Genomic DNA, 27,655 nt, shown 5'->3' on the forward strand with positions numbered 1-27,655 from the left:
AAAAGAACTAATTAGAAATAGAAGAGGCAAGTTTTCAAGGGGAATCAAATGTTGCTTTGGCTGAAAAAGCAGTGCTTTACTACATCACAAAGCCTTAAAAGCACATTCAACCAATTCTAATGGTAAGGCATCTGTCAAGGTAAATGGTAGTGGTACAGTAACTTCTATCATTAATGTTGGTCAGAGATAGATTTAAACGCACCTGTAGGTGGGATGGCAGCTGTTCAAGCAGCTGAGTTTTAGCATCTGTCAGGGAAACAGTTTTTTCACAAGCTTAAATTTTTCTGAGACTATGTCTAATTAACCAAACGCCTGTGAGGTGGATAGACTTCTGCAAGCAGAAAGTTCCATCAAATCAACCAACTTCAATTATCAGGACAGTGCTTTGGTGTGGGGTTGATTTCAGAAACATTTTTATAAACCAAGAGAATAGTTGGCCATACAACGGACTAACAAGGGATTTTTTTAGAGCGAGGCTATCTCACACGACATGCCTCCCAGGCAAACTGTCTGACACACACTTTCCTGAGTAATAAGACTAATAAGCCAAATGCCATGTGCCTGTCAGGAATGGGTAGTCTTTAAAAGTTGTGGGAGGGACCTTGACAATTAGATCCCTCAATTTAGACAAGACACGGCCGAAAACTTGTAGCTCTAGATTCTAGAACAAAATGGCTCAGTTTAGTTATATAGAATTTAAATTAAGTGAAAATTTTTCAGGTTAAAAAGGTGACCATGTAATAGTTGACAGTTCTTTACCCACCAATTACGCAATAAGGCTCCAGCACTAAACCTGTGTCCAAGTTTTATATTGAGAGAGAGAGAGAGAGAGAGAGACAGAGAGAGAGAGAAAGAGAGAGAGAGAGAGAGAGGAAGCTTGTATGAACATATACAGTAGATGTAGCTGCTATTTGTGTGTGACGCATGAAAAATGTGACCAATTTAAATTTATTTTTCCAAGTCTTAAATACGGTTCCATAACTTCACTCTATGATGAGCTCACACTGTCAACTTCCATAGACTTTAACTGGAGCTAAAGTAAAATAGAAAACAATAATAATGAGTTAAATTTAAATGAGTTAAATTTCTCAACCGCCAAAACTCTCATAAAACATTTGAACGGAAGCTTACAAGAAGCTGAACATTTTTACATTGATGTCAAAGCTTCTAAAACAATGCCCAGTTAAAGCACAGATGCATCAGTTTGATTGAGAGAAGCCCTGGGAGTCTGACATGAAGTCATTCTGCCATGCACACGATTACAGTCCATTAAATGAGAGAGAGCATATCAATTTCCCTCTCTGTCATGACTATTGTAACAACCTATGAACACACTGTAGTGCTGTCTTTTAATCTACAATACACTTTCCTGCTCCAACAATTGAAACGTTTTCAATGCAAATGCCTGGAAAGCCCCATTTCATCAATCAAGTTTTTCCCATTGATTTAGGAATCACACGCTTCATGAATTGTTCCATTCCCACGTTAACCTTTCAGCCTTGAACAGGTTTCTAGTGCTGTATACTTACTTAAATTGTGCTCTCAGCACTTTTGGTGTTTGTAAGTGTGTTCTGACCTTCATGGCCCATTACGTTAAAAGTAGCTTACTTATTCCTAGGTTTTGTTATAATTGTTCATTTTATGTACTATCACTTAAAACAATTTTTTAATACGATGCAGTAAAACAATTTATAAAAACACAATTAAAGTAAATAAATTTGTATTACTTCAGCTTTTTTCTGTGTTTACCTTGTACCTTTGTCTTTTGAACTATTGTTTTTAGACACTAACACAGACATATTTTTATACATTTCTATCCAGCTGACAAATTGAGGATTTGAAACTGTTGCCGCTAGGTCTTTGCAATCTGGCAGACATACCCTGACTTCCTCTGACCTTCACAAAGATGACTGACACTTTTATATGCTACAAACAATTATCCAAATTGACTTGGATTTGCAAAAAGGCCAGAAATGTCAATATTCATCAACTATATTGAGAAGGTAAATGTATACAAACATTGTCAGTCCCAGTGGGGAAAACAAAATCAATGTGGTTCTTTTAATGATGAAACATGAAAAGATATCTTCTTATATCAGGCAGTATAAGGTAGAAACCAGCAAAAAAAAGTCAGTTTCAACAATATCTTATAGGATGATCTCTCAGTAGCACAGTATCAACTATTACCATCAAAAACTCTCTGTAAACAGGAAATTTAAAACGTGATTCATTGTGGTATTTCCAATGTTGCGTGCTTTGCAGAACAAATGTACTTGTGTAATAATGCGTTAAAAAACACTGAACATTATGCATGCATAGGTAAAAGGTATGAGAAAAAAATAACCTTTAATAACTCAGGAGGAAACCTGATGTATCTACATAAAGACAGTGACAATTGCAATATGTTAAAGGACTACAGCCATGGCCTGTGATAGAAATCCTAACTCGATACCACTGGAGCGAATTGTTGCAGTGTTTGCTGTTTCAGGCTCAAGCTTTTTGAAGCCAAAATAGGCTTGAGCAAATTATCTCAAAGTGAAGTGTACAAAACCTCTGTTTGCTATCCAAGTCTCAAAGATTGTTTTGTGGTGCTATTTTTGTGAATTCAGTAACGCTTGTTGTGTCTGGTCACATCAATATTTCACACTTTCATCTGGAACAGAGTATTGACAGAGTGGGCAGCCAGCAGTATGCCTTGAAGCATCTACTCTGCCTGGAGATTCATTAGGAGCAGATGACAAACTCTTTCATACAGCAAACACCCCACAACAAACCATTATTGTTAAACTGGGAAAGTTCTGAGTTTCATTAAAAGGGTATGGCAGTGGTAGATTGTCTTCTTTCTGTTATTATTCAGCTGCTGTCTCATTAGCCACTAGATACGGCTCCACTTAGCTTCTGTCTTCTGTGTTTGACAGTATTGAATATCTGTGTACGTAACATTCCCTGTGCGTGCATCCCATTTACATATTTACTGGGACCCACCAGCATCCAAGTTGAGTAATATATACAGTACAGGAAGTGAAGCGCTTATAGAATGCAAACACCACATGTATCAACCAACCTTCATTAAAAGGCTTATTATAACATAGAGAGATAAACAATATTTTGCATGCCTCATCACATTAAAATAAAAGTTAATAAAAAACAAAACACAAAAAATAATAAACATGTATACATTGAGTTATTTCCTGATAAATAGACACATTGGCATGAAAAACTTAAGCCCATCTCAAAGGCTTGGGATTCAGCTGTTTGTTGATTTCCAAACGGCTCTGGTGGCAGACTTCATTCTATTTTTCCATCACATGTAGTCTGCTATAAAGTTCTTGGAGGAAGCTGTATTTCGGGCCACATAGAGATTTTCCGTGACTGGATTTTTAAGACTGTCTATAAGGATTTGCCATCTTCTAACATGACGTACTGTGACAGCATATTTATTGGCCGGTCTGTTTCTGAGGAGAAGACGCCGGTAGAGACTTGGTAATTTTTGACAGAGTTTGGAAAGATTTCTCATGATTTCTTTCTTTTCTTGCCATCGAACAACTGGGATTTTGACAAATCTTTCTTACAATTCTGCAATTTGACACTACTGTTTGGTGTGGTCAAAAGAGTTGAACGCATTAGAAAAAAAGGATTAGGAGTGAGATAGATCTTTTCCTTTAGGCTATCTTGGGGAAGCTTGTGCCTAAAGATCTGCACACCTTCCAGAACCCTAGGAAGAGGCCTGACTTATGCCTTCATATTTATTACCTCTTAATGAGCAGGCCTGTGGTGCCATTTATCAAACAAGGCATGGCAGGCACATCCTCTTAAGCCTTAGTCAGGTTCAGCTCCATCTTCTGTCCCTCAGGCACGACTCTCTTCTCTGCATTTTGAAATTACTCTGCAAAAATGCAAAGTAATTTCTGTGTTAAATTACTTCACAAGTTAGTCCATTAATATGAACAAGGCCAAGCATGGTAATCAATGCCTTGGCATCTGAAAAAGCAATATTTCTTCCTACATACCTTGCTGCTGTTGAAAGCTACTCAAAGGCAGAATTTAAAGTGACATAATTCCATTCAGTACAACAGAAAAAAAAACTATTCATTCAGAAAGCAGCCCTTTACATGAATATTCCTGTGCAACTACTGAGTTACGGAAGATGAATGCATTTTTTTTCTGAAGGCGAGGGAGAACATAAAAGTATAATGGAATTTCTGTGAATGTCTTATCATTGCCTTGCCTGAACCCAACAAGAAAGGTCAACCTGTCCAAGATGCACATTCCTCTGGTGAAGCATGGCATCCCATCCAACACATTTTTTCAAATACACCATGCATTCATTGATCTTGGCATTCATGTCCAAAAGCTCCTTTTCTTTTTTTTTTAGCATTTTCATCTGATGTCACTCTGGTCAATACATCTTGCTGACCTCTATATACTGGCATCTCATCCCCAGCTCATTGAAGACCCCCATTCTTCTCTTTTAAAATCCAGCTCTGGTGAGTGAGAATTTTCTCTTGTGCAAAACCTTTAGATCTGAACTGCTAACATGCAAGACTCTGGTTGTGTCAAAAAATAAGAGGCATTTGTTTCTAATTTCAATGTGAAAATCCCCTTTTTTAAAGACATCCACAGTTTCCTAATTTAAGATGCAAGGCCTGAGCCAGCAGCTCTGAAAAAGACCAATTGGCAAAGGAGATAATGGAAAAACCTGATGAAAGGAACTAGTGTCAGGAAAGGTGTTGCAACAGGTGTTGCCTGTCCAGATGATTTCATAAAACCAGTGTGGTTGCTGCAAAACAAGTAAGACATGTAACACTCTTGTTCAGTTGCCAGGACCACTTTTGTTTTTGGTTGCTTTGTTTGAGTTGTGTCTCAACATGCTTTCTTGGAATAGTGTTCTACAAAGACAATTTGGCAAACTGACGAGCACTGAAAGCAGTCCATGAGGAGAGGAGTATACGTTGTCAGGATGAATAGTCATGGAACAGTCACTCAGACATTGACTAGTCCTGACCTACGTGTCGTCCCTGACTTCTCTCATTTAGTGTGTAACTCAAGAGGATGCTAGGCTCTTTAAATCCCTCTATTACAGGATTCTGGGGTTAATATGAATGAACATAGATTAATACATTTCACATACCCGCTCAACACTCATTGATTCTGCTGCTGCAAATGCATGCATGGACCTTAGCCAAGGACATGTATGTCACCTTCTCATTTAATGGGAAAAAAACATACTTGCAGTATACATTGAGAATTAAAATAATACAAATTGTAGACATATACCCACTATGTGCGTTTTTCTAGTGACCTGATGCAATGTCTACAAGTGCAACACGGGAACTGCAAACATATAAATCACTCACAAATCCCATTATCATTTATTTTATTACTGTCCATTTTTTCTGATATCACAAAAATAAACACAGCGCCCACACTAAGATCCCTCGTATTAGCACGAAGGAAGTTAAGCTTGCTCAGGTATATCACTCAGGTGTTATGTTAGGTTTCTGGGGTTAAACACAACTGCTAGGGTATTAGGGTTAGTTGCTATGGCAATTCTGCATGGTTGCCCGGGAGAAGTGCCAGGTAGTTTTACAGAACTGTGAAACTGGACTTTCAACAATAACAAGCAACCCAGCAACACTGTGTTTAAAGAACATAAACTAAATATAAAATCAAACATCCAATACTATAGTATACTTCATTAGCTTGGCTGTGAACACGTGAGAGAGCAACAGATCAACATCCATAGTTAGATAGCACTAACGTTAGCAACATGTTGATTCTGCTATTTGGAAGTATGCACAGGCAAAATGTACTCTGTTACAAAAACACATGTAAAGTGTTTTTATTCCGCACACAGGAACTCACAAATTGCTAGTACCATGCTGCTAGACTTGTAGTCCAATGAGTTTCATGCTGAGTTTGCTACCACTCTGCCGACTGCAAGTGCACCAACAGTCTTCTGAGCTGAAGAAAATGAAGTAAAGCAAATTTACAACTTTAACACAGAGTGTACTAATCCAGATGATTTTACGTGTCAGGTAAACTGGGAGAGAAATGACTGTAAATAATATTAACTCAGTTTCTCCTTAGATGATATTTTGGAGAGACTGGCGGGTTCATTCTGACACTTTCTCCTCACTGACAAATCAGGATCACACGTAGGTTTCAACATCTATAAACTGCGAAAACATACACTATTAAATCCCTCACAAGCTGCAGCAGTGTATCTCTTGATATGTGCGGCTATATGTATGGTGTCAAATCAAATGAACCCTATAAACGTGTGCATCTAAACACAAATGCACAATTTATCAGCACGCAGCTCTGGTTGCAGTCACATTTCCGGTTCAGTGAGGGTTTCTCATGTTTCACATCCACATATAGGCTACTCTTTGTCTAAGATTTGTACACTTTTCTGACCCAAGTCCTGATCTGATGTGTTTGTACTTCTGTGGCTGTCAGGCAGTTTTAAAGTGATTGCTTTTTCCATTGTTGTGTTTGGATTCTTAGTGGGGCCCAACCTTTGTTTATGTTTGGATCACAGAGTATGACTTAAAAGCAGTCAGAGAGCACTATGGTGGAGTTGAATAGTTGTGAATGTGTGACATGATGGATGCTCGAGGCCAGTGTTGTGGAAAACGTGATTCCACTTCACACCTAATGGACTGGCAAGCCATCCCCTAGACTGCTAGTTCCTAAATAAAGGCCCAGACATTTTGCCAAGATGACAACACTGCTGAGATCACATTAAAGCTTTACTATCTATCTCGGTCAGACAACGACTCCCAGCGTGTTGCAAAACCAAAGCATATAGCCTACAAGTGTAGAAATCAGAATGTTTGCAAACATTTAAAATTAGAATATATTTTAGAATGTAAACCTTGCTGAAATGTCACAGCTCGTGTGGTGCATCTAAGTCCGAATCAGGAAAAGCAACAGTATCTTGACAAGTAACAAAACACTATCTAGTCTTCCTTCTATTTGAGAATGGTAAAATAACAAAGCCTTAAGCTCCAAAGAAAACCACATTGCAAATTTTATCTCTATGCAGTGGTGACTTTTACACAAGCACACATGAACACATGGAGAGAGAGAAACAGACATGGGCAGATAGACAGTGAGACAAAATGCCATGCTGCTTCTAACCTTTTCCTTAAGTGCTCCATCACTGAGTATTTAGGCATCACAAACATAGAAGAGAGCAGTGGGCAAACAGGGAGGCTGCCCTGGTCTGACCTCACTAGAAATGGGATGACTTTGATATTCCCCCGACACACGGCAAAAGGTACTCAGATTAAAAGACTTTTATTCCCCATGACCTTTCCCTTGCCGTCTTTCCTCAGAGAAATCTTCTCTCCTTCTACTGCCATCTCAGTGACAGGCCATCCCCGCCAAAACAAAAGGCCAAGTAGTAGGGTGACACAAAGTCAATATGGGCGACTTGTTTGCGTTTGAACACATTACACAGTAACCTCTGTGTTATTGGCATTAATATACCAAACATATTGGGAGAAAATGCAATCTGAGATGGGACATTGCATGCACCAGGCACTGACATTGTTTAGTGCTTGATGCATTCTAAACAAAATGTAAATAAATTGTATTCATTAATGTCAAATGTTGAAGTATAGTACATTCTCTCTTTTCTGTTTCTTGATTTAGTTTTAATCATTGACGTTTTACAATAGGTACTCTATCATCCAATGTTCCATTGCTGCCAAGACTCGGTGTGACACATGACTAATTGGGTTCCAGTCTCCATCTTTGTCCCAAACTTTGGTCATTATCACCTTCTCCATGTGGACGTGAACTTTTGCCATCGACATGTCATGTCTGTGGGTGGACAAGGAACTATGGCATTCCTTAATCTTGTATTTTTCTGCTTTATGGTGCTACTCCAGCTCCCACCTTTGTCAAAGGTTTGTTAGAGGTGTAGCTCTTGACTTCTGGACTAACAAAATGTAAGAAAAATATAACAGAATATTCTTCCTCAGTATTTTAGATTGACTGGTTAAATCCTAGGGTTTTAAATAGTTTAAAAGGACAGTCTCAGAAACCCAGGTAGACATAAGAAACATCTAGTCATGTTAATGGAGGAACTGGAGTCAAACACACTTAAGGCATCAGACAAAGAATCACTACCCTGCACAATAACTCTGCCTTTATGAGTAAACAGAAATGTGGTTAAATGCTAGTTTTTACATGCATTATCTATGAATAAATCCCATTAAATTGGCTTGAATTGAGCAGTAACCCACAGATTTGGTGTTGGGCTGATGACATCTTACAGCCTATTTTGACCCCAGCTCCGAAGAAACCAACACATACTGTCTGTCTGGAGATTTCACTGCCTGGAAACTTTCCAGTAATGGGTATGTAATATAATATAATCTCCATTACACTGGTATTAAAATTATTATGAACAACAATATGTTCCCCTTGCTGGTGAAGTGTAGGAAATAAATGCTGAATATCTGCAAAAACAAATTACACCAGAAAATGACAAACACACATAAAATGATCATACCTCTCTCTCTCTCTCTCTCTCTTTCCCTCGCTCTCTCTGTGTGTTTATGTGTGTGTGTCTCTCTTTTTCTCTCTCTCTCTCACTCTCCCTGCATGTCTCTCTCTCTGTCTCTCTGTGTTTCTGTGTGTGTCTCTCTCACTCTCTCTGAGTGTCTCTCTGTCTCTCTCTAACACACACACACACACACACACACACACAAAAATATATATTCTCGCACACACATATAGATATATAAAACATGGAATATGTGTATGATGAATCATAATAATTCAATTTGAGGGCAAATTAACATGTATGTTGTTCCTCTAAATTCATTATGGCTGCACTTTTGGCTGGAGGCTTTGTTTGTCATTGTCCAATTGGTTCGTGCCACCCGCTAGTAACTTTATCTCTCAGTCCAGCTTTCCCTCCACCATGGCCAATTCCTCTTTCCCTCCACCCACAAAAAAAAACTGTCCTCTTTGCACAAGCCCCCCTCATTCATTATAATTAAGCCAACTGAAACTAAATAGCAGAAGCTTTGTTTACAAGGGGCTAGCTGTGCTCAGCATTCTGTGCACGGAGGCACTTGTCTTTACAGCCAGTCAGGGGTTTATCTAGAGCTACACTTACTGCTTACACTCATTTACATTTGTGTTTTCCTTTCCACTTATTTCCATATCTCCCACTGTGGGCAAACTGTGCCTTCAAAAAAGAAAGTCATCAATCACATTTAAACTATGACTAAAACAGGCTGTTCTAGCACCACAAAAGTCTTGGCATACACTCAGTTTTGAGAAACTAAAGGTAATATATATCAGTAATGTCAGACCAAGGATTTTGGTCTTAAGAAAAGTTACAGTTCACATGTCCCCTGTGTGGACATACATGTACTAATGTTGTGACTTATTTAAATGCTATTGAGCAAGTGAGTATAATGCATTTACTGTGCTAAAGTAGTCATTTACTAGAATATAGTGCACTTGGCAAACATACACATGACAAGCAAAACACCGCCTCAACTGCACACTACAGAAAGTCTGGTTCTGTGTTCATTCCACTTTTACTGAAAGTTATAAACGTGAAACGTTCTCTCTAAGAGACAAGCAGTAGCAGATAAAGGAAAGAGCAACAGGATGAAAAAAACTATAATCAGTTGTGGCAGTAAGCAAAGAGACAACCCAAAAGAGAAAACACAACCCAATACCTGTGAAGCATTAAGCTGTGGCCAATTATACATCAGCGGGATCACCAGTAAAGAAGCTCAAGGAGAAATTGTTCACCCTCTGTCTCACTCCAACAGTAGATTTTAAAGGAAAAACATCATGCTTTTAAAACATTGAAACAAAGGAAGGGGTTTGGTGGGGTTTCTTGAACTTAGCTTGCTTTACTTACCTCAATGGCAGTTAATGCATTGGTTTAGGCACCCCCTTCTGGTATCTCACTTTAAAGAATGACTTGGAGCATTCAGTTGGAACACCACTGACAACCTGGTAATTATAGATGAGGAGATGAGCAAGGGCATGCTATTCTTCTCTCAGCTAGTGTGAAAGCAATTCTGGATTCTCAATTGAGGGAATAAATGGATTGGCATGTGCACTTGACTTCTAGTTAAGACATTATACATCACAGAGACATAAGCATGCTAAAAATACATAAAAGGAGTTTATGTGATTTTTGGGAAATGAATATCCTTTCACCAATTGCAACCACAAAATGGTAAGGCATATTCAAAAATCAGTAAGTTGGCAGTGTACTTCAAAATGCCAACATTGTGCAGGCCTGCCGGCTTCACATCTAATTTTCCTCTCCCTCTAGTGTGCACCTTGCAAGTGATGCTAGCACCAAATCAAAAAAATGAAAACAGGCTAAGACAAATCCACCTACTGCTCATGAAGATAAACTTTCTTCATTTAAAAATATCTGTTATAATTGTCAGGGGGGAATTTTTAACACAACAAATTGTTCTTGCCATGACAAGTCTGCATAATCATAGGTTGTTTCCAGATTACAGCGAACAGACATGCGTCCAGCCTGCAAAAAGTGTTTTTATAAGCAATTATTTTAATGCTGAGTTGACTGGACGTTTCTATTGAATTATACATGTTTAATGGTTATTTGCATGTAGGAGAGCAAGATGTGGAGTAAAGGGAGCAAACAGAAGAAGATAAAGCTACGTTACATCACCTCTGAGGTGTTTGGGCCACAGCTCCAGACGTGTCTGCATTTTGAAGGAATGGGATTTGCTTCGAGGATACAGCACTGCCAATAAGTTAGAGGATTACCCTCGTCCAGGCAGTGGATGCTCAGTGAGGTGTGGGCAAGTATATGGCGGCTTGTGAGAGAGTGAATGTCTGCGTGTGGGTGAGAGATGGGGAGAGAGGCTAAGCCTGTAAACAGTGTTGGTGTCTGTAAACAACCTTGTGTGCAGCACATCGCCTCAGGGTGTGAAAGTCTGAGGGAGAGGCGGCTTACTCCGACTAGCTTCACTTGTGCTCTCATGTAGCTTCCGGAATTCAACATGCCCTCAAGGCTTTATGGGCTTCATGTCAGGATCAGTCACAGATTTGTTAGCCTGATTCAAATAAAGGTAGTTAAAAAAAGATACACGATAACGTGAATTGTGAACAATGTGTAACACAAAAAAATATATATATATAGAAATGTTCAGTCTAAATCAGATCATGTCTGTGGCACTAACATATGGTGGCCAAAATGTATTTTAAAATGTTAAATGCAATGTTTTCACTGCATTAGACTGAATGAAATCTTTACCAATTTCATTTAATTGTTGCAATGTGCACAGCGGTACATTGCTTTAAAATGAGGCTCATTATCTTCTGTTCGTGGCACACAATCTATGCATTCAGAGAAATAACAAATATAGCATCATCTAGTGGTGGTCAATGATAATCTATTCATCAGAGTAATTACTGTAAATTTAATGGGACGTTTCCCTGCAGCAACTATTTATACAGCGTTACAGGCAAATCTGACACTATAATGAAAGCCATGCTGTGATAGTTTATCATTTTAATTTCATTATAGGCGCAGGTCAACGCTACACAATTAAAAGTGTGTTGAGTACTTATACAGTGCTCAGAGACATGCAATTAAACAATTGACCTTTATTGTCTATAACCATATTAGGGTCATTTTTAAACAAAAAAAAAAGTTAGAAACACATTTTCTCCTATTTGGATATTCTTACTTTTCTTTTATCATTTAAATTCTTGTTTGAACTCTATTTTATGTCTGCAAAGCATTTTTTGAAATGTGCTATATAAATAAAGTAGCACATGATGCTGAAAGGTAATGATTCATTTTAATAAAATAATGCTTTAAACATACATTTTCAAGTTGGAATGAATCAATATAAATCCAGACTAGAAAAATTAATTAAAGAATAATATCTATTTCTGTAGTTAATTTTCAGAGTTCTGAGACATTAGGCATTATTTTCCGTCTTCTTTCTATACATGTGGTTTGTTTTATTGAAGGTTAGGGAACAATACAATGCCTTTGCTGCTATTCACCTGCCTATGATCTATATATTCACGCCAGCTCAGCTCATCCCTCTATGTCTGATCCCCTTTACCCACTCTCTTTTTCTTTCAGTTCCATATTGGCCATTTTATATGTTACAGCATAGAACTGAAATCTGTACATGTTGTCGCCCTTTACAGCAGCAAGAAATCCTTCAAATGATGGTGAAACTAAAATAAGTAAGACAAGCATCCAATAGCAGCTTTGGCTACTGTTAGTATGTTTTTAAGAAAAGGTAACATAGCTTTTACCTGCAATGTGTTTCAACACTTTGTTCAGAAGGCATATACGCTATAGCTTTATACATGTTTTACACATATTTAAATTTTTAGTGTCAGTAATGGACATGCGTCCTGTACTCAAAAATTCCTAATGTGCTTGATTTCTGAGTGTGTTGTTGCCACACATTGAAATGCACATTTAGGAAATGAAAAACTATTCTCATTTGAAGAAAAAGATGAAAAGAAAGCTCCAGAAACAAATATTTTGCTTTCCTTTGTTGAGTTGACCAATTTTGCATTGCAACTTGTTTAATGATTTCATAAGCAGGTAAGGCTGTAGGCTGACCAACACAATTACAACCTACAGTACAGATTATTGCCAATTAGAGCCTGTACTATGATGTATAGGAGTAGGAAGCATATTCTTGGCAACAATAACGCAGTTCCATTTTCTTGGAAAATGTGTCTTTTACATTCACTTTGCACAGACGGGTTTATGAAAGAAATAACCTTGGAGCTCACAGCTCCATACAATACTAAAGTCTGTTTCTTTATTCACATATAAAAACACAGAGTGTATGATGCCATCAATATAAAAGAAAAATCATTTTCTATACTTATTCACACCTGATTTTATAAAAAAACAAATTTCCGCATGCACAATTTTGCAGAAAAGAACAGATTTGTCCTGAGACGTAAACAACCTGAATTGGCAAGCAAGCAAGCAAGCAAGCGCAAACACACACACACACACACACACATTTCCTGTGCAAGGCCAAATGGTTCCATATTTGGAGATGACGGAAGCCCATAAACATGTATTGTGTGCCTTGGCTCCAGACCTCAAAACAACATTGAATTTGTGTATAAGAAGGAAGCCTTCTATAGCCATAGATGAAAGAAAACACCATTATTTTCATAATTTAGCCAAACAATAAGGATAATGTATGACTCATGACTCCATTATAGCATGATTTTTTTTCAATTCTTTAAGCTTATTAGATGAATGTCATAATTATAATAAGCAATCAAAATATGATTTCTATATTATGTAATTTAAATAAACACATTTTACAAGGAGTAACCACATTTTATTTTTAACAACTAATCCAAGAAAAATCTCAGAAAATTAAGACATTAAAAATAGATCAATGAAACAAATACAAAAGTACAAGTGGGACGTAGTACAATTTTAATTATTTCCATTTTATACTACCTTTAAACTCCTATTACACTACACACCAGAGTGAAACACTGCACTTTTACAATCATTTCCCAGCTGCAGTGAGTTACTTTGCTACAGTATAAAATAAACTCCACCTCAACCAGCTCAAAATTAAAATGCTGCTCGCACATTAGCACATGGCTAAGTTATCCAACAATATAATATGTATACAACAATCCAATCTTGTCTCCTGTAGTGTGGGCTACACACTGTGGAGTGCAATCTGGATTGTATGTTTTGAAACTAGATCCCATTATTAGTTATTATGCCAAACAAGATGTGTCTACTACTTGGGTTGTAAGTAACTTCTCCTCTGTGTTGCCAGTGATAATATGAAAGTGTCATTAAATCAGTAACAAAGAAGTCAACAAAACAGCTCACACCTACTGTAGATGCAACAAGCCATCAAGTAAAAATGTCACTGCAATTGCAGCAAAACAAGACCAGTCGAATAACTATTGACTTTCACTACCAACGTACAGGACGTTCAACATGTTAAATCCCAAGACAAATGCAGCTTAAACACAGAATATCCTTCCTGTGTTCTTTTATTCATTCATTATACAGTGTGTATATTTCTGGCTCTTTTTTATGCGTGAGTGCTCTGAAAGTAATTTGTATTTTCCAACATAATGCTCGAGGTTAGCCCACTGCAATGCCATGAGGCCGTAAGAAGGACACAAGACAACACAGGAGCATTTGTCAAATTCACTTTAATATAATTTGAGACAAAACCTATATTTTTTTAGACAACACAGAATTACAGGACATCAGTCGAGTGCTGTTTCAAGAAATGGACCCATTTTAAATAGCATAAAAGTTACGCTGCATTTTTTAACTTGATGAAATCAAAGCAGATATTCTGACTTGTAAAGGCTTCAGATGCTTTGCTACGAGTTCAAAAATTGGACATTGTAGGAAGTAGTTTCTGTTGTACACCTACACACAGATGCACACACACATACAGTATACATGCTGTATTTGTGAACACACAGACATACACATATTTTTCTTAACTGTGTAGAGGGTCTGTGGAGGAGGAAGTGGTCATCAGAGGTAACAAAGGGATCTGCAGGGTTAACAAGTGAACTAACTTTCAGCCTGTCTGGTTTTACTGTCAAAGCTCAGATAGAAACGGTCAGTCAATGAATCTGGTTTATCACAGGTAGAGAATACCTGACATTTAAAATAAAACATCCAATAATATAAATGAAATAGTTCTCACCACACACCCCATTTATACTGTTCACAAGTGTTGAACATTTTACTGGGATGCATCTCTGCGACGAGACATTGTCTTTCAGAATGTACTTCCCCAACACACCCACTGCAGATAGGACAATGAGTGCAATACAATGTCAGGATGTAAGTATCAGCAGAGATATGCCGTGTTTTTTGACAGCAGGGGAATCTTAGGATTAGAGCAAAAGTCAAACAGGGGTAAAATCAATAAACCAAATGTACTGTCTTCGACATGTGATGTGACATGCACTGTCTGACTACAACGTAATTGAAACTCGTATCTATAAGAGAATAAAAAAAATTTAAAAAAGATTACAATACAAAACAAATCTTATGCATTTGATAAGTGCCTTGATTTGGACTTGTCCCAGTTAGGAAAATGGTTTAAAGTAAAAAGAATCATCCAACTTAGAAAATAACATTGTAAAGAAAACTACATATAGACATCACATACGCGTTAACCTCATCATATTGCACAAATACTCAAGTGGCAATTTGAACTGGCCTTCTTGTTCTCCATCGCTACACAGAGAAAATTGGGCATGCAGAGAGAAACATACGCATGCACTGAGTTAGAGATGGGGGGGGGCAGGGGGTAATAAGCTACATAGCTCACATACAATGAGTAGACATTTTAGAAAACAGTAAATATTTTTTTTAGAAAAGGGTTTGAAAGTGAATAAATTATTTTAACCAAATCAGAAGGTGATTAACTATTAGGAGTGTAAATATATATGCATGTAAAAGTAAATCAGTGTGTCAAATGTAAATTACAAAACATTTTAACAACACAATTGTGTTGATTCTGCCAAAGCTATGTACTGTGGATACAAATTGCTTACTTATACCACAAGACGTGTGATGGGAATATTTTCTAAAGAGGTAACAGAGTGACAATAAAAATATAAAATACATTTACATTTGTACATTGAAACAAATATTGGGTTCACGGATCAACCGTCACTCTACAGTTGTAGCCCTCATGAGTCCCCATTATGGATCTATGCAGCTTCTGTCTAGCATTAGCACTGCAGTGGCTGATGCAGCCCATCAAATGTAGAAAGTAGAAGTTAATAATTTGAATGGGAAACTTATCTCTCTCAAATGACAGTTTCCATATCATTAGGCATGTCATGTCACAGCTGAAAATAAAGCTAGTGTTGAATACTGAAAGCAGTCTTCAAGGGGTTAAAGCACAACTGTTTAACTGATGTAATGTTGCAAACATTACGTATAAAAAGGGGTCTTATAATGTTGTTACTATGAATTATAATTAACTTTAAAGTAAAAAACAGCTGTATTCAGAGCTGGTGCGTTACAGTGTAGGGGAAGTTCAAGATAACTTTTTTTTTAATAAAATTACTTATGTGTATCGTCCAAGTCAGTTTTCACCTGGACATTTTTTTTTTTTTTTTTTTTAAACACAATTACACACTGAAAAACATTTAATTGAGGAATATTTTAGCCTATTGTTTGTACCTAAAGTTCCACCCACGAGGATTAAAAGTCTCTAGGAGTTTGGTCACATTGATCCACAACAACTGTAAAGTTGATTGCCAGTCTGAGTACAACAGTAGTAGCTGGCTATATTTATAATGGAAATACATTTAAAATAAGTAAGCAAGTTGGAAACTTAATACTTGCTTAAAGTCTTATTCTCAAACATAGTAAGAGTAAGGGATTATGCACCATAAACATTTGCAGTCTACTGGGTGATAATTAAACCTGCCTGAAAAAAACTATTCAGGTGAATTAGGTGTGTTTAAGTATGTTACCACATACATGACATTTATGAAAAATTGTGGTTACAATTAATTGTCGGACAAAGCTGGTGGACTGAGAATGGACGTTTTGCAAAGGAAAAGTACTGGAATTCCACTTCCAGACAGACTATTTTGGGGAAACTCCACCCTGTGGGCGCAACTGTATAATTGGCGCTGAAGTCCATTTATAAGTCTGAGGTCTGAAAACTGATGCAGAGTTTGGGTACTATCTATTCATTATGGGAACATAACTCAGCTCTGGATACAGCCATCTATCTCTTTATGATGTACTTACTGTACATTACAAGAGAAAATAAAAGTACTTTTTTTTCATTAATTTATAATTTATTGCTACCGTTGGGCCATAAAAACGATTTGGGATTAGTTTTGTTGAGTAATTGGGGAAATCATTAATATTTCTCCAATAAACACAGAAAGAAAATTAACTTGGCTTTCATGTGAAGGCCCTGTTACAGCTATTGGATAGCATGAAAATGGCACCATGACTTTGTGGTGTGAGTTCAAATTGCCCAGAGGGTCAACTACAAGATTTACCTAAAGCAACACACAAAACAAAACAATTGAAAAATGCAGAAAATAAGGTCAATTCACCAGAGAAATCTAGTGTTAAGTTTAAACTTAGCTCCAGACTTCTAAGTAATAGGAGGTAGCTGTTAACTATTGACCTCGAACTCCAATTAAGACAAATACCCCTTGCAGTGAGCATTTAATTGACTGGTTTGAGATCCTACCATGTTCAGTCCCCGAGACATTGTTGATAACTTTTTGGACTGACCTAGCCAAAAGACCTTCAAAATTTTGTAGCTTGGATGTGAATGCAAAAAAGCTTTTCATCCGTTTTTCAAAGTTGGTCTTCTAACTGGTTTGTCTCCTGTCTAACTTGTATTGTGCTGCCATCACACAAGCACAATTCATTGAAAGGAATGCAGTGAATTTCCTGTTAGCTCTTGGGGGATATGGTTTGTTTTTCCTGTTGCTGGGAGCCAATTTTTCCCTTTCTTTTTTTTTCCTTTTGCCCTCTTTAACTTCCTGTCTATGAGCTTGATTTTACAGAGAGGCTGCAGAGGTAAGCATGAGGGGACATTGATTAGACTTCTGTCATCCGTCTCCCCCCCCTTCAATCCACCATTACAAACTCCCAGATCACATCCATTTTAAGCCTAGTAAGTCGTGGGTTGTGCTTTTTTTATGATAATTTAGAAGGTAAGGGAGAAATGCTTTTTAAAGTATTAATAAAGAAAGTAAAAGCACAAAACCCGTATAGGTGACTTTGAAGGGAGACGGTGGCTCTGCAAGTGGTGGAGATTACCATAATCTCATGCCATGCTGCTGGTCGGTGTGCTTTGGGTGCTTCCAATGCTTGCGTTGGCGCTGCTGTTCTCAGAGGGGGAAGGGATGGTAGAAACAGGTTGTCGTTTTGCTCCTGAGCAGGGGCATCCTTTGAAAAGACGAGAGAAAATCCAGTAAGAACCTGACGTAAATGAAAGAAAAGTAAAAAACCAATGTAAAAAGAAAAGAAGAAAAAAATCCTTACCAGGAAGATTTGCTGCAGTTGAGCTAATGTCCAATGCAGTTGGGTACCCTGAAACAAGTAGAATGAGACCATTTCAAATCCAGATGTACCAAAATATCAACACAGATCTATATTCAACCAAAAACAATATATTTATTGTTAGAAATACATTTACCTGTTTTAATTTTGATAAACCACAGGGCTCCAATAAGTAATACTCCAATCAGGAAGCCTCCAAATGCAATGCCCAGAACACCGAGTAGGCCAAAAACAAAGCATGGTGGGGCTGAAACACATACATGAAAAAAAGAAAAGAAATGTATGCAAGCTGCAATTAAAAAACAGGAATCAACACAGTATGACAATATATTTTAGGAGACTTGAAATGGTCTTAAAAAAAAAACAGTTGGTGGTCAATCCCACTGAACATATGATATTGGATATCGTTTTGTATTTTTGTCACAGTGATTATTTTAATGTGATTATGAGAGTTGTCGATGCCACAGAGGGGAGATATTATTGTATTGATTGATTTTTAAATCCAGAGATTTATCATATAAAATGTATTACTTGGGAAGAGCAAAAAGTTCAAGGATTTCAGCGACCTTATCAGACAGGCTGATTTCTCCAGAGAACCATAGCAAAACAAGAAGTACTAGTTGCCAGCACCAGCTTCTCTTGCAGTGTAACAGAACACCCACACAGTACTTGTTCCGGTGAGTCTAGTGAATATATGTTTTTAGGCAACAAAATCTTGGATTCAAGAAGTAGGAATTATGCCGTATGTTTACTGTAATGGAAAATTACCTCGCAAGTGTTAAGTCTCTATAAGTTGATTTTCATCCTAGTGCGAGCTGAAACTAACAGCTGCCTTAATTTAAAGTTCTGAAACAGTGATGCAAAATATATGCAATTTGTTGATCTCTTTCCCCCCCCCTCCTAGTTACCATGGCAATACAAGTAAAGGCTCATGCGGTAAATGTAACATCAACGTCTTTACCTTTCCTGCCGGAATTAAATAGAAAAGTACATTTTACTCAGCAGTTATTGATCTTTGCTTTTCATATTCTTAAAACCTTAAAAAAAACAATTCTTTAAATTTCCTAGACATGTTTATAAGAAAACATGTTAACACAGAAATCAGTTTGAGGGTTTGGAATGGTAAAATTAGGATCTGACCTACAGTAACCTAGCCAGTGCATGCATGTGTTAAATATAAACACATGCATGCATATAAAAAAAAAAAAAAAAGTACCAACACATCCTGCTCCCCATTCTTCTGCTACCTGTAGAGATCCTCCCACAAGTTTCTAGAACATTTGGAAGAAACTAATCATCACCTTTCCACGAGTTTCTCTCACCTGCCTCTGCTGCCTCCTGCCTCCTGGTGGAATGTGGTAGGCAAAGTAGTTAATACTACTAGTACTCCTCTATACTAGGCCTCAAACAATTCAGCTTACCTTTCCTGGAGTACATTAAAGACAGGACATGAAGGACAAACGACAGCGAGCTTGTTTTGTAGAAACTTGCCACCCCTCTGGTCCTCATGTGTATTTTAATGTGTGTCTAATAATGTGCAGTGCAGTCTGTAGTAAGCCTAGATGATCTCAATGCCGATATGAGAACATACAATAATTTACTGATCTGCATGGACATTATGAATGTACCAGAGCCCAATGTTGTACATGTGACTCCACAAGGTTTAATTTATAAATTTGTTTAATTAAAATGACAACTATTTAACACCGATATTTGAATACACAATCACAAATATTCATATTAACTGAATTAAACATGACCCACTGAACAGTGACATCTTGTGGGCATTTGGGCCGACTGCATGCCAGACAGCCAACCCTGTTTGTTGATCTGTCAGCAAGGAACATTCCCTGACCCCGAATGAGCCAGAAACATCACAGCAACTCGAGCAGGGTTTCTCTTGAGACTTTTTTTCTGTAATCAGTTGCTGTGTTAGTTTTTACAAGTGAGGCTTTGACAGCAAAGCTGAATAAACAAGAGCAGGAAGCAGAAGCTCGAGTGCAGGTGGAGAGGAGGAGGCAGACAGCAGGACTGTGCTGCGACTCCCTGGAGCCCTCTGTATGAAAACTACCAAACAGCCCAGTGAGGTCTCGCAACAGAATGCAGTCTGCTGATATAACCCTTGTATCTCTGACACTGGCCAATGAATAGAACCATATAAACAGACCTACCAAACCAACAGGTTCCTTTACAACTGGCACTATTCCTGTATTTCAGGTCCCAGTCTTTAGAAAAAAAGCATATTTAGTTGTGTTGGTTAACGCAAATCAGCAAAGTGGAGGACAAACAGGACACAGGAAAGCATGGATGAGTAGTTTAGTCTGCTGCAATATTACAGTGTGCTGAAACACTAACATACCAACCTTAATCGTTCTCCTGTAGAAGGAAATGGAGGATAAAAGGAAGCTTAAGGAATAAACAAAACCATTATCAGTTCCACAGAAGATGTCTGATTAATGCCAGGTAATTCCCTATTTAATCAACATCTACATCCTTCTGTCTTTTTAACATGTTATTATAGTGACCTATAATTTTTTTATTTTCCTAGAAGTTAATCATCTGTTGGGAGACAATCCTTTATTTAAAGAAAGACATCTTTCCTTGTTTGAGTCAACTGTGTTGAGTGGTCCGACAATAGCACCAGTGGTCGTGTTTGGACAGAAACACAGTCAGACCCCCTTTGGAAACACAAAAGGACTTCACCCACCTCCCCTGAGGGCCATTACTTCTGATTGTGTCCACAAGGTCAGCCTGCAGAGCTTCCTAAAGGACGAAGCCCAGCCCCGCAACCCCTCACTGGCTTCAATGCATTTCCTGAGTTCACTGCTATGACAACCGCCTGTGCAGCACTTGTTGTTCACTCAAAGTAACAATTGGAATGAAAATTATAGCAGAAAGCAGCAATTCACTGGCCAATAACCAGACTAGCAATTAAGCCCCAAGGGCAAAAAAAAGATAATTCAAAAGTTTTAGGTTTTCTTCTGAGAGTTTAGGAACAGTATTGTTAGAAAACTAAATATAAAACATTCATCTTTGGCTATGTCAAGAAATACATATTTTCGGGAAAACTTTTGCCCACCATTTGGTGTGGATCATTAGCTATATTTCCATCCACACGTTTTTATCCAAATTAAGTGATATCAAATAAAAATTTCCTGATGGAAACAGCAAAATTTGATGGAATTTCATGAATATTGACACAAAGGACATAAGTTCGGTTTCATTGGATTTTTATCTTAATCGATACACGGCTTATGCGATAATTGCTGATGGAAATGTTATTTGCCATTTATCATTTTATGGTTGCCACCCGCCACAAAATGAAGAAGAAGAAGTTTTAGTTCATTTCTGTGCAGTATTTCCACTCTGTTTGCACACATGGGAGGTGTCAACAAAGTCAGGTGTAAGTGCACGAACGAGGAGACAAGAGACTTTTTGAATTTAATTTATCAGGAACTCGTGAAGGAAAGGGCCAACAAAGGTTACGACAAGCTGTGGGACGTCCTCTGGAGTAAATAAGTAAAAAACACCGAGACATGTCTCAAAAAAGAGAATTGTCTCGCAGCGGTGCCGGAGGGACAATAAAAGGCAAGTTGCATCTGCATCATCACAGCAATGTGTTGATAGCGTCGTAGTTTTACTATAGCTTGATATGTCGCTACCAGCTAGCACTATAACTTGTGCAACTGATCATTTCTTAGTAGACGGCACAATCCAATTCATCTATTGAAATTTTGTTCTTAAATGTTTGCTCCAACGTTGTGCGATTCTGTGCGAAAATGAATGGAAACACCTTAAAATGTCTCAAATCAATTTGATATACCAATTTGATTGCAATACAGCATGAAACGTGTTTGATGCTTTTTCATTTATGTGAAAGCTATTTGTTTGTTTGTTGTGCTAACTGAAAAAGGATCACTTATGGTGTTTATCACAGTCTTTATTAACTTTCTTATTCCACTGAACTTTCGATTTACTGTAAACATAACATTTGTATTAGAATATGTATACCAAAGAATTACCACATAAATAAATATATATATATAACAATCTCTATGATGTAAAAAATGATTCTACCATGCTTTGTAAAAACAAAACAAAAACAAAAAAAATGGTTTTCTTTCTTTCTGGAAAGTTTGTGTGAATAAGTTAGTGTTGGAAAAGAATAAAGAAAAAAGGAGAAAAGAATTAGCTTAATTAATGGACCAGAGTCCAGTCACCCAATAACATATTAGGATTTGGTCCAACGAGGGCTTAAGTAGCATCAGATATGGATTCAAAAAAGTGAACTGATCCACACTTTGGAATTTAAACTGAACTCACTTGGTGGTTGCAAACACGGCTGGGTAACCTTCAGATTCCTCTTCACTCTTCCTCCATCTCCACATTTCTAGTAAGGTGGTGGAGACAAAACAACCATAAGGCCACTTTGTCGTGTGAAAAATTGCATTTAAAACTTCAGTATTTTGACCTAGCTAGATATGGAGAGGCCAAGTCCTATTAAAATGCTCCCACCACAACAGATCTACACTGGCACCCAATACAACATCGAGACAACCAAAGAAAAGTTGTAACACAGGCTATATTTTACTACTGGACATTTATTTCAAATGCTATGGGAAAAATAGTTGATAAACTCTTACCTCACTGTAGCAAAGTTTGACGGAGCATTCAAGGTCCCATGTGGTGGACGTTAGCTCTTGGAGCTGATCTAAGGAGAAGCTGAGTCGAGTGCTGTTAGGACAAGAATTTAAGGAGCAGGTCTCTGGCATGAAGGGCAGCTCTTTCTCCACAGGGCATGAGCCCATTGAGCGCACAAAGCAGCTGATCACCTTGATGGTCAAGAAAATATCCCCTAATGTCTGCCCTGAAATCTACAGGAAACAGAAAAGATGAAATAGACTTTAACAGAAGGGAAAAGCACAATAATGGGCATCAGCTGAGTATGGCAGTTATTTCAGATGGTATCAGTAAGTATAAAACTCTGAGGGCCCGATGTTAGACCCGGCGTAAGTGTCTTTACTACTTTAATACCAGCACAGTTGCCAATTTCATGTCTAGCGCCCACATTGTTTAAATAGTAAATGTACCTGCGCCCATCTGTGCGCCTATGTGTGTGCTCGTCACACAAGGAGGTGTGTTCAGGTGCATTTGTGGCGTATATTGTGGCAGCAAAGAGTGATCGCGCCAATGACCAACAAATACCTGGTCAACAGTCAATAGCGCAGCATTCCGTTGTTAATTTAACAGCGCCTAAGCTCATGCACAGCACGAGAGCCTGACCGATATTATCGGCCAATTTTAAGGTATTGCAATTTATAGTGGCTGATAAAAAACAATATTCAAAATAAATATTCATCCATCAGAATCATTTATAATGACAAATAAATGATTGTGATGAATGAATATTTAAAAAATATGATAAAAACGGAGGGTCAACCATGTTACGAGTGTTGGCGTTGCATACAACGTCCCTGTTGGCAACACTGATTATTTTTTTGTTATTGTGTTTTTGGTCAAAGGACTTTAAGTTTCATATCTTAAGTTTGTTTTTTTATACATTTTATTAATCAGAACTTTAATATATTTTGATGTTCCTCTGTTCTGTTTATCATATTATTTTAGTGCAAACTCATAAATAACTAACACGCACGCGCACACACACACACCCGCACGCCTGGCTTTTAAAGAGAATGGTAGATGACACTGATTGGTTTATTGCATGTTATACCCAAAACACACCTATGATTAATTAAGACATTAAGTACAACCCTTTTGAACCACGCGCCTGGTGCACAGACCCTTTCATCCACCGTTTAAGGATGGATTTGTACACGCATATACGCCAGGTGCTTCATGCCTTGCGCTTGGATCGTTAAAATAGGGGGTTGATAGCCAAGTTTCAGTAAGAACTGCAGTATTGTACATAAGCAAATTAAGATGATTTTGAAACATGTGGCACAGACTGACTAATATTATATATTAGCTGCTAAACACGTCTTTAAATTCTGCATCATTCAATATACATTGAGCTATTTCTTAAGAGGGGTTAAGAGACGTGAAATGCAGCTAAGAGGGTGAATGATTTCTTACCTCTGCATAAATTCTCTTGTCACTCTGCACCTTGGTGTTAGGGTCCAGGGGTGAACGATAGTCTGGGGAGGTGTATAGTTGCATCAGCAGAGGCATCTGATGAGGGGCATTAGTTGTAATGGCAGTCACGGGAACGGTTTCTGTAACTGAGAGAGAAATGGCACACATTTATGAAAAAATGAAATTTCAAAAAAAAAAAAAAAGATCAATAAAAGAAACATATTTAATTTATTTATTTTGAAGTTTATATGAAAAGTTGTACTTTCTTGGACATTTTTTGTAGGTCTAAATTCTCCTCAAGATAAAAGGAAAGGTTTCAGGATTTCGAGAAAAGACTCATGGCACATACACATAAAAAAAACTAAAAAGGGTGTTTCAAACTGCAGCATAGCACATTGGACATGTAAAATAATACAATGAATGTAATAATAATGATGATGTTGAATATCACTTTTACTATAATTAAAGCAGTGATATCCTCCAAGTGTTCCACCTCAGTGCTGGCATTGTGTAACATGTTTTATTCATGGGCTGTGACATTTCACAGTGCTCCATGTACTTTCATGTAGAAAATGCCTCAAAGTTAAAAACCACTTCTTTTTTAACCTTTTATCGTCTTACTTGCAGGGTTGTCTTTTTTTCCAAGAACCAGTGAAACCATAGACTCCTCTAGTTCGAGTTCAGTGTAGCTGGTGAAAGTACTGGCTTTGAAATATTCCAAAGCCATCCTTTGCACATCCTCTGCATTGTCCCTGTTCGTAGTATATGTGGGGGGCATTCTGTGTGTCATGGCGGGCAGCAGGATATCATTGTTCGACTGTAGAGAGAGGACAAAGGTTCAAATTGTAGAAGTACTCAGTCAATAATAGGCACATTTTCACAGTCATGGGAAATCTCACTGTTTGCAAGAAATCATGTAACCCTGTTACTAAATGAGCTGTGTCACTATTTTTCCTCTTAAAACATCTTATCTCACATGTGGTTGTGAGACAATAAATGATGCTACCTCTCTGTGCTATAACTACTGGAGTGCGTTGGAGCTTACAACAAACTTGGTGTGTTTTAGAGCGAGGAAGGTCCACGTGGTGCCTTGAGGGCCTCTCAGGAACAGGCTGCTCTTCTCGGTGTCAACGTGAAGCGATACATTGCTGCAATATCAAGAGGAACAAATTATAACTGAAATTTTGCAAACAAAAGATTGCTAAACAATGCATAATATACTATGTCTTGTGAATGTCAAGCTTTACCGAGTGATGGCCTTCTCGGGGATGTTTATGATATGAAGCTCAGCTTCATCACTGCGGTTCTGTTGTTGTGGGGAACAATACTTGAACGAAGCCTGGGTCGTCTTTTCAATCTTCATAAAGTGCTTCTCGAATGCGTCTTCATTTTTGAGTATGCAGAAAGGAGAGCCAGGTTTGGTCCCTGTAAAACCACAAACGCTCATTTTGCATCACTGTTCATTCACGGTTTGCAAAACAGTATTTGCAAAACATTCCAGAGAAAATTACAAGTTTTCAATTTGTTATTATTAACCGATTGTTTGATTGATTCATTGTGGCAGCGGGGTACTAGTTACAACAATAAGAAAATACAATTTAAGCCTATTTTTAAAATTATTCAACAGGGTAGTTTCCATTCAGTGTGGCTGGTAAATTAAGTTTACAGTGTTTTACTCGGTGACCCTAACTGGCTAGCCATAGCTCAGCTTGCAGCAGAATACCAAACAGCTGGGGCATGCACATTAGAACATTGATTTTCCCACTATGGAAGATGTTCCAGGAGCAGTCTCATGAGAGTACACTATGCTCAGCTTTTGACCAAACAATGGTGAATGATGGTTGACGGGTGCGCTTCCTACACTGGTGTAGTGCTGAAATTGCTACGCACACTTTGTTTCAAAACACTATGTTGCCTCAAAAGGGCGGTAACCCACAAACAGCCCGGTGGACACCGATGGTCAGGGAAGCTTTCCAGGATATGCTATCCTGGAGGGATCCAGAGGCAGTTGCAAGGAACCAAAGGGCTGCAGCCTCTGCCGCGAAAGAGGCAAAGCATAAGACATGGACTTTCGGTTGGCACCAAGGTGCTTCTGGAAAAACGTTTGCCACCTCAGGAGGGGAAAGCGGGGAACCATCCAAGCTGTGTACAGTAAGGATGGGATGCTGTTGACCCTAACTGAGGAGATAACAAGGCTGTGGAAGGATCATATTGAGGAACTCCTAAATCCAGCTAATACGCCCTGTATGGTAGAGGCAGAGATGGAGGATGATGGGGGATTGTCAATTTGCCTGTTGAAAGTTGCTGAGGTAGTTAAGCAACATCACAGTGGCAAAGACCCAGGGATCATCCGTGAGGAGGTTGGAGTAGAGACGCTGCTCCTTAATGTTGAAAGGAGCCAGTTGAGGTGGTAGGTGAATCTGATAAGGATGCCTCCTGGGCGCCTCCCTAGGGAGGTGTTCCAGGCAAGTCCACCTGGGAAGAGGCGTTGGGGAAGACCCAGGACTTGATGGCGGGATTATGTCTCCAACCTGGCCTAGGAATGCCTCTGGATCCCCCAGTCGGAGTGAGTTAACGTTGCTTAGGAAAGGGAAGTTTGGGGTCCCCTGCGGGAGCTGCTGCCCCCGCGACCTGATACCAAATAAGCGGACAAACATGGATGGATGGATGGATGGATTGTTACCATTAGGGTACGTTAAGAGTTGAATTCAAGCTGGCCGCTAATGTGATTCTTGCATAGAGGACACTACAAGCTTTTAACAACATGCTTTCAAGCTTACAAGAGGATAGGTATTTGTGACTGGAATGATTTTAAGTCTGGTATCACTTTAAGCTTCTTTTAGCTACTAGAAGTCTTGACTGGCTTGTAACTGTGCAACTAGAATTAAAAGTAGCTTCCTTAACTAGCCTCTTTTGCAATTGCATGACCTTAATTTCAAATCACATTGAGACGTTCAAGAAACCTGAGGGACATTTACATATTTTCTCCTCAGCCAGCTTCCAACTTGGCACTGAACTGTTGTGTAGTCACTGCACAGACTTTTCAAAACGCCCACGACAAGGCCTACGCAAGTTCACCTAACAGCTCAATACGGGCCAAGGGAAACAGCAAAATAGCTATGTAAACCGCAATGCCTGAGAAATATCTTTTGCCCTAGTGAACTATGAGTCAGTAACAACACAAGATAATACTAAAAGTGGCTGAACACACAACATTTCATCACAATTTAAACAACACATTTAACGGTGGAAAGGAGCAGTATGCCAATGACAGATTGTAATACCCTGTAATTGATAGACTGAAGAAGGACAGATGGTCATAAAATGACAGAATATATCTTAACTCATCAAAAACTCTGTACAAGACACTGGACATGAAAGCAGGCACCACTATTCCAGCATCACCACGGTTCACCATGTAAGCCCATGTCAGAGCTCTGCTTCGGTTTAGACCGCCTTAAGGCAGCTTTGTTAGAAAAGAATTGT

General features: G+C 38.3%; 1 protein-coding gene across 2 annotated transcripts in view; it reads right to left on the reverse strand.

Annotated features, from left to right (window-relative positions):
* Window positions 1-16,823: 16,823 nt before the first annotated feature.
* Window positions 16,824-27,655, reverse strand: part of eng (endoglin) — a 42,768-nt gene continuing 31,936 nt past the window's right edge. For both annotated transcript variants that reach the window (XM_034897081.1, XM_034897082.1), the window contains exons 6-14: window positions 25,417-25,594; window positions 25,215-25,317; window positions 24,791-24,986; window positions 24,170-24,315; window positions 22,720-22,950; window positions 22,400-22,466; window positions 18,213-18,323; window positions 18,059-18,106; window positions 16,824-17,962 (exon numbers count right to left, since the gene is read on the reverse strand). In XM_034897081.1, coding sequence (XP_034752972.1) covers window positions 17,841-17,962; window positions 18,059-18,106; window positions 18,213-18,323; window positions 22,400-22,466; window positions 22,720-22,950; window positions 24,170-24,315; window positions 24,791-24,986; window positions 25,215-25,317; window positions 25,417-25,594 — 1,202 coding nt within the window. In that variant the 3' untranslated portion in view covers window positions 16,824-17,840. The remainder of the gene's footprint in view (window positions 17,963-18,058; window positions 18,107-18,212; window positions 18,324-22,399; window positions 22,467-22,719; window positions 22,951-24,169; window positions 24,316-24,790; window positions 24,987-25,214; window positions 25,318-25,416; window positions 25,595-27,655) is intronic.

The sequence above is a fragment of the Etheostoma cragini genome, chromosome 16 (assembly GCF_013103735.1).
Source record: "Etheostoma cragini isolate CJK2018 chromosome 16, CSU_Ecrag_1.0, whole genome shotgun sequence".
NCBI lineage: Eukaryota > Metazoa > Chordata > Actinopteri > Perciformes > Percidae > Etheostoma > Etheostoma cragini.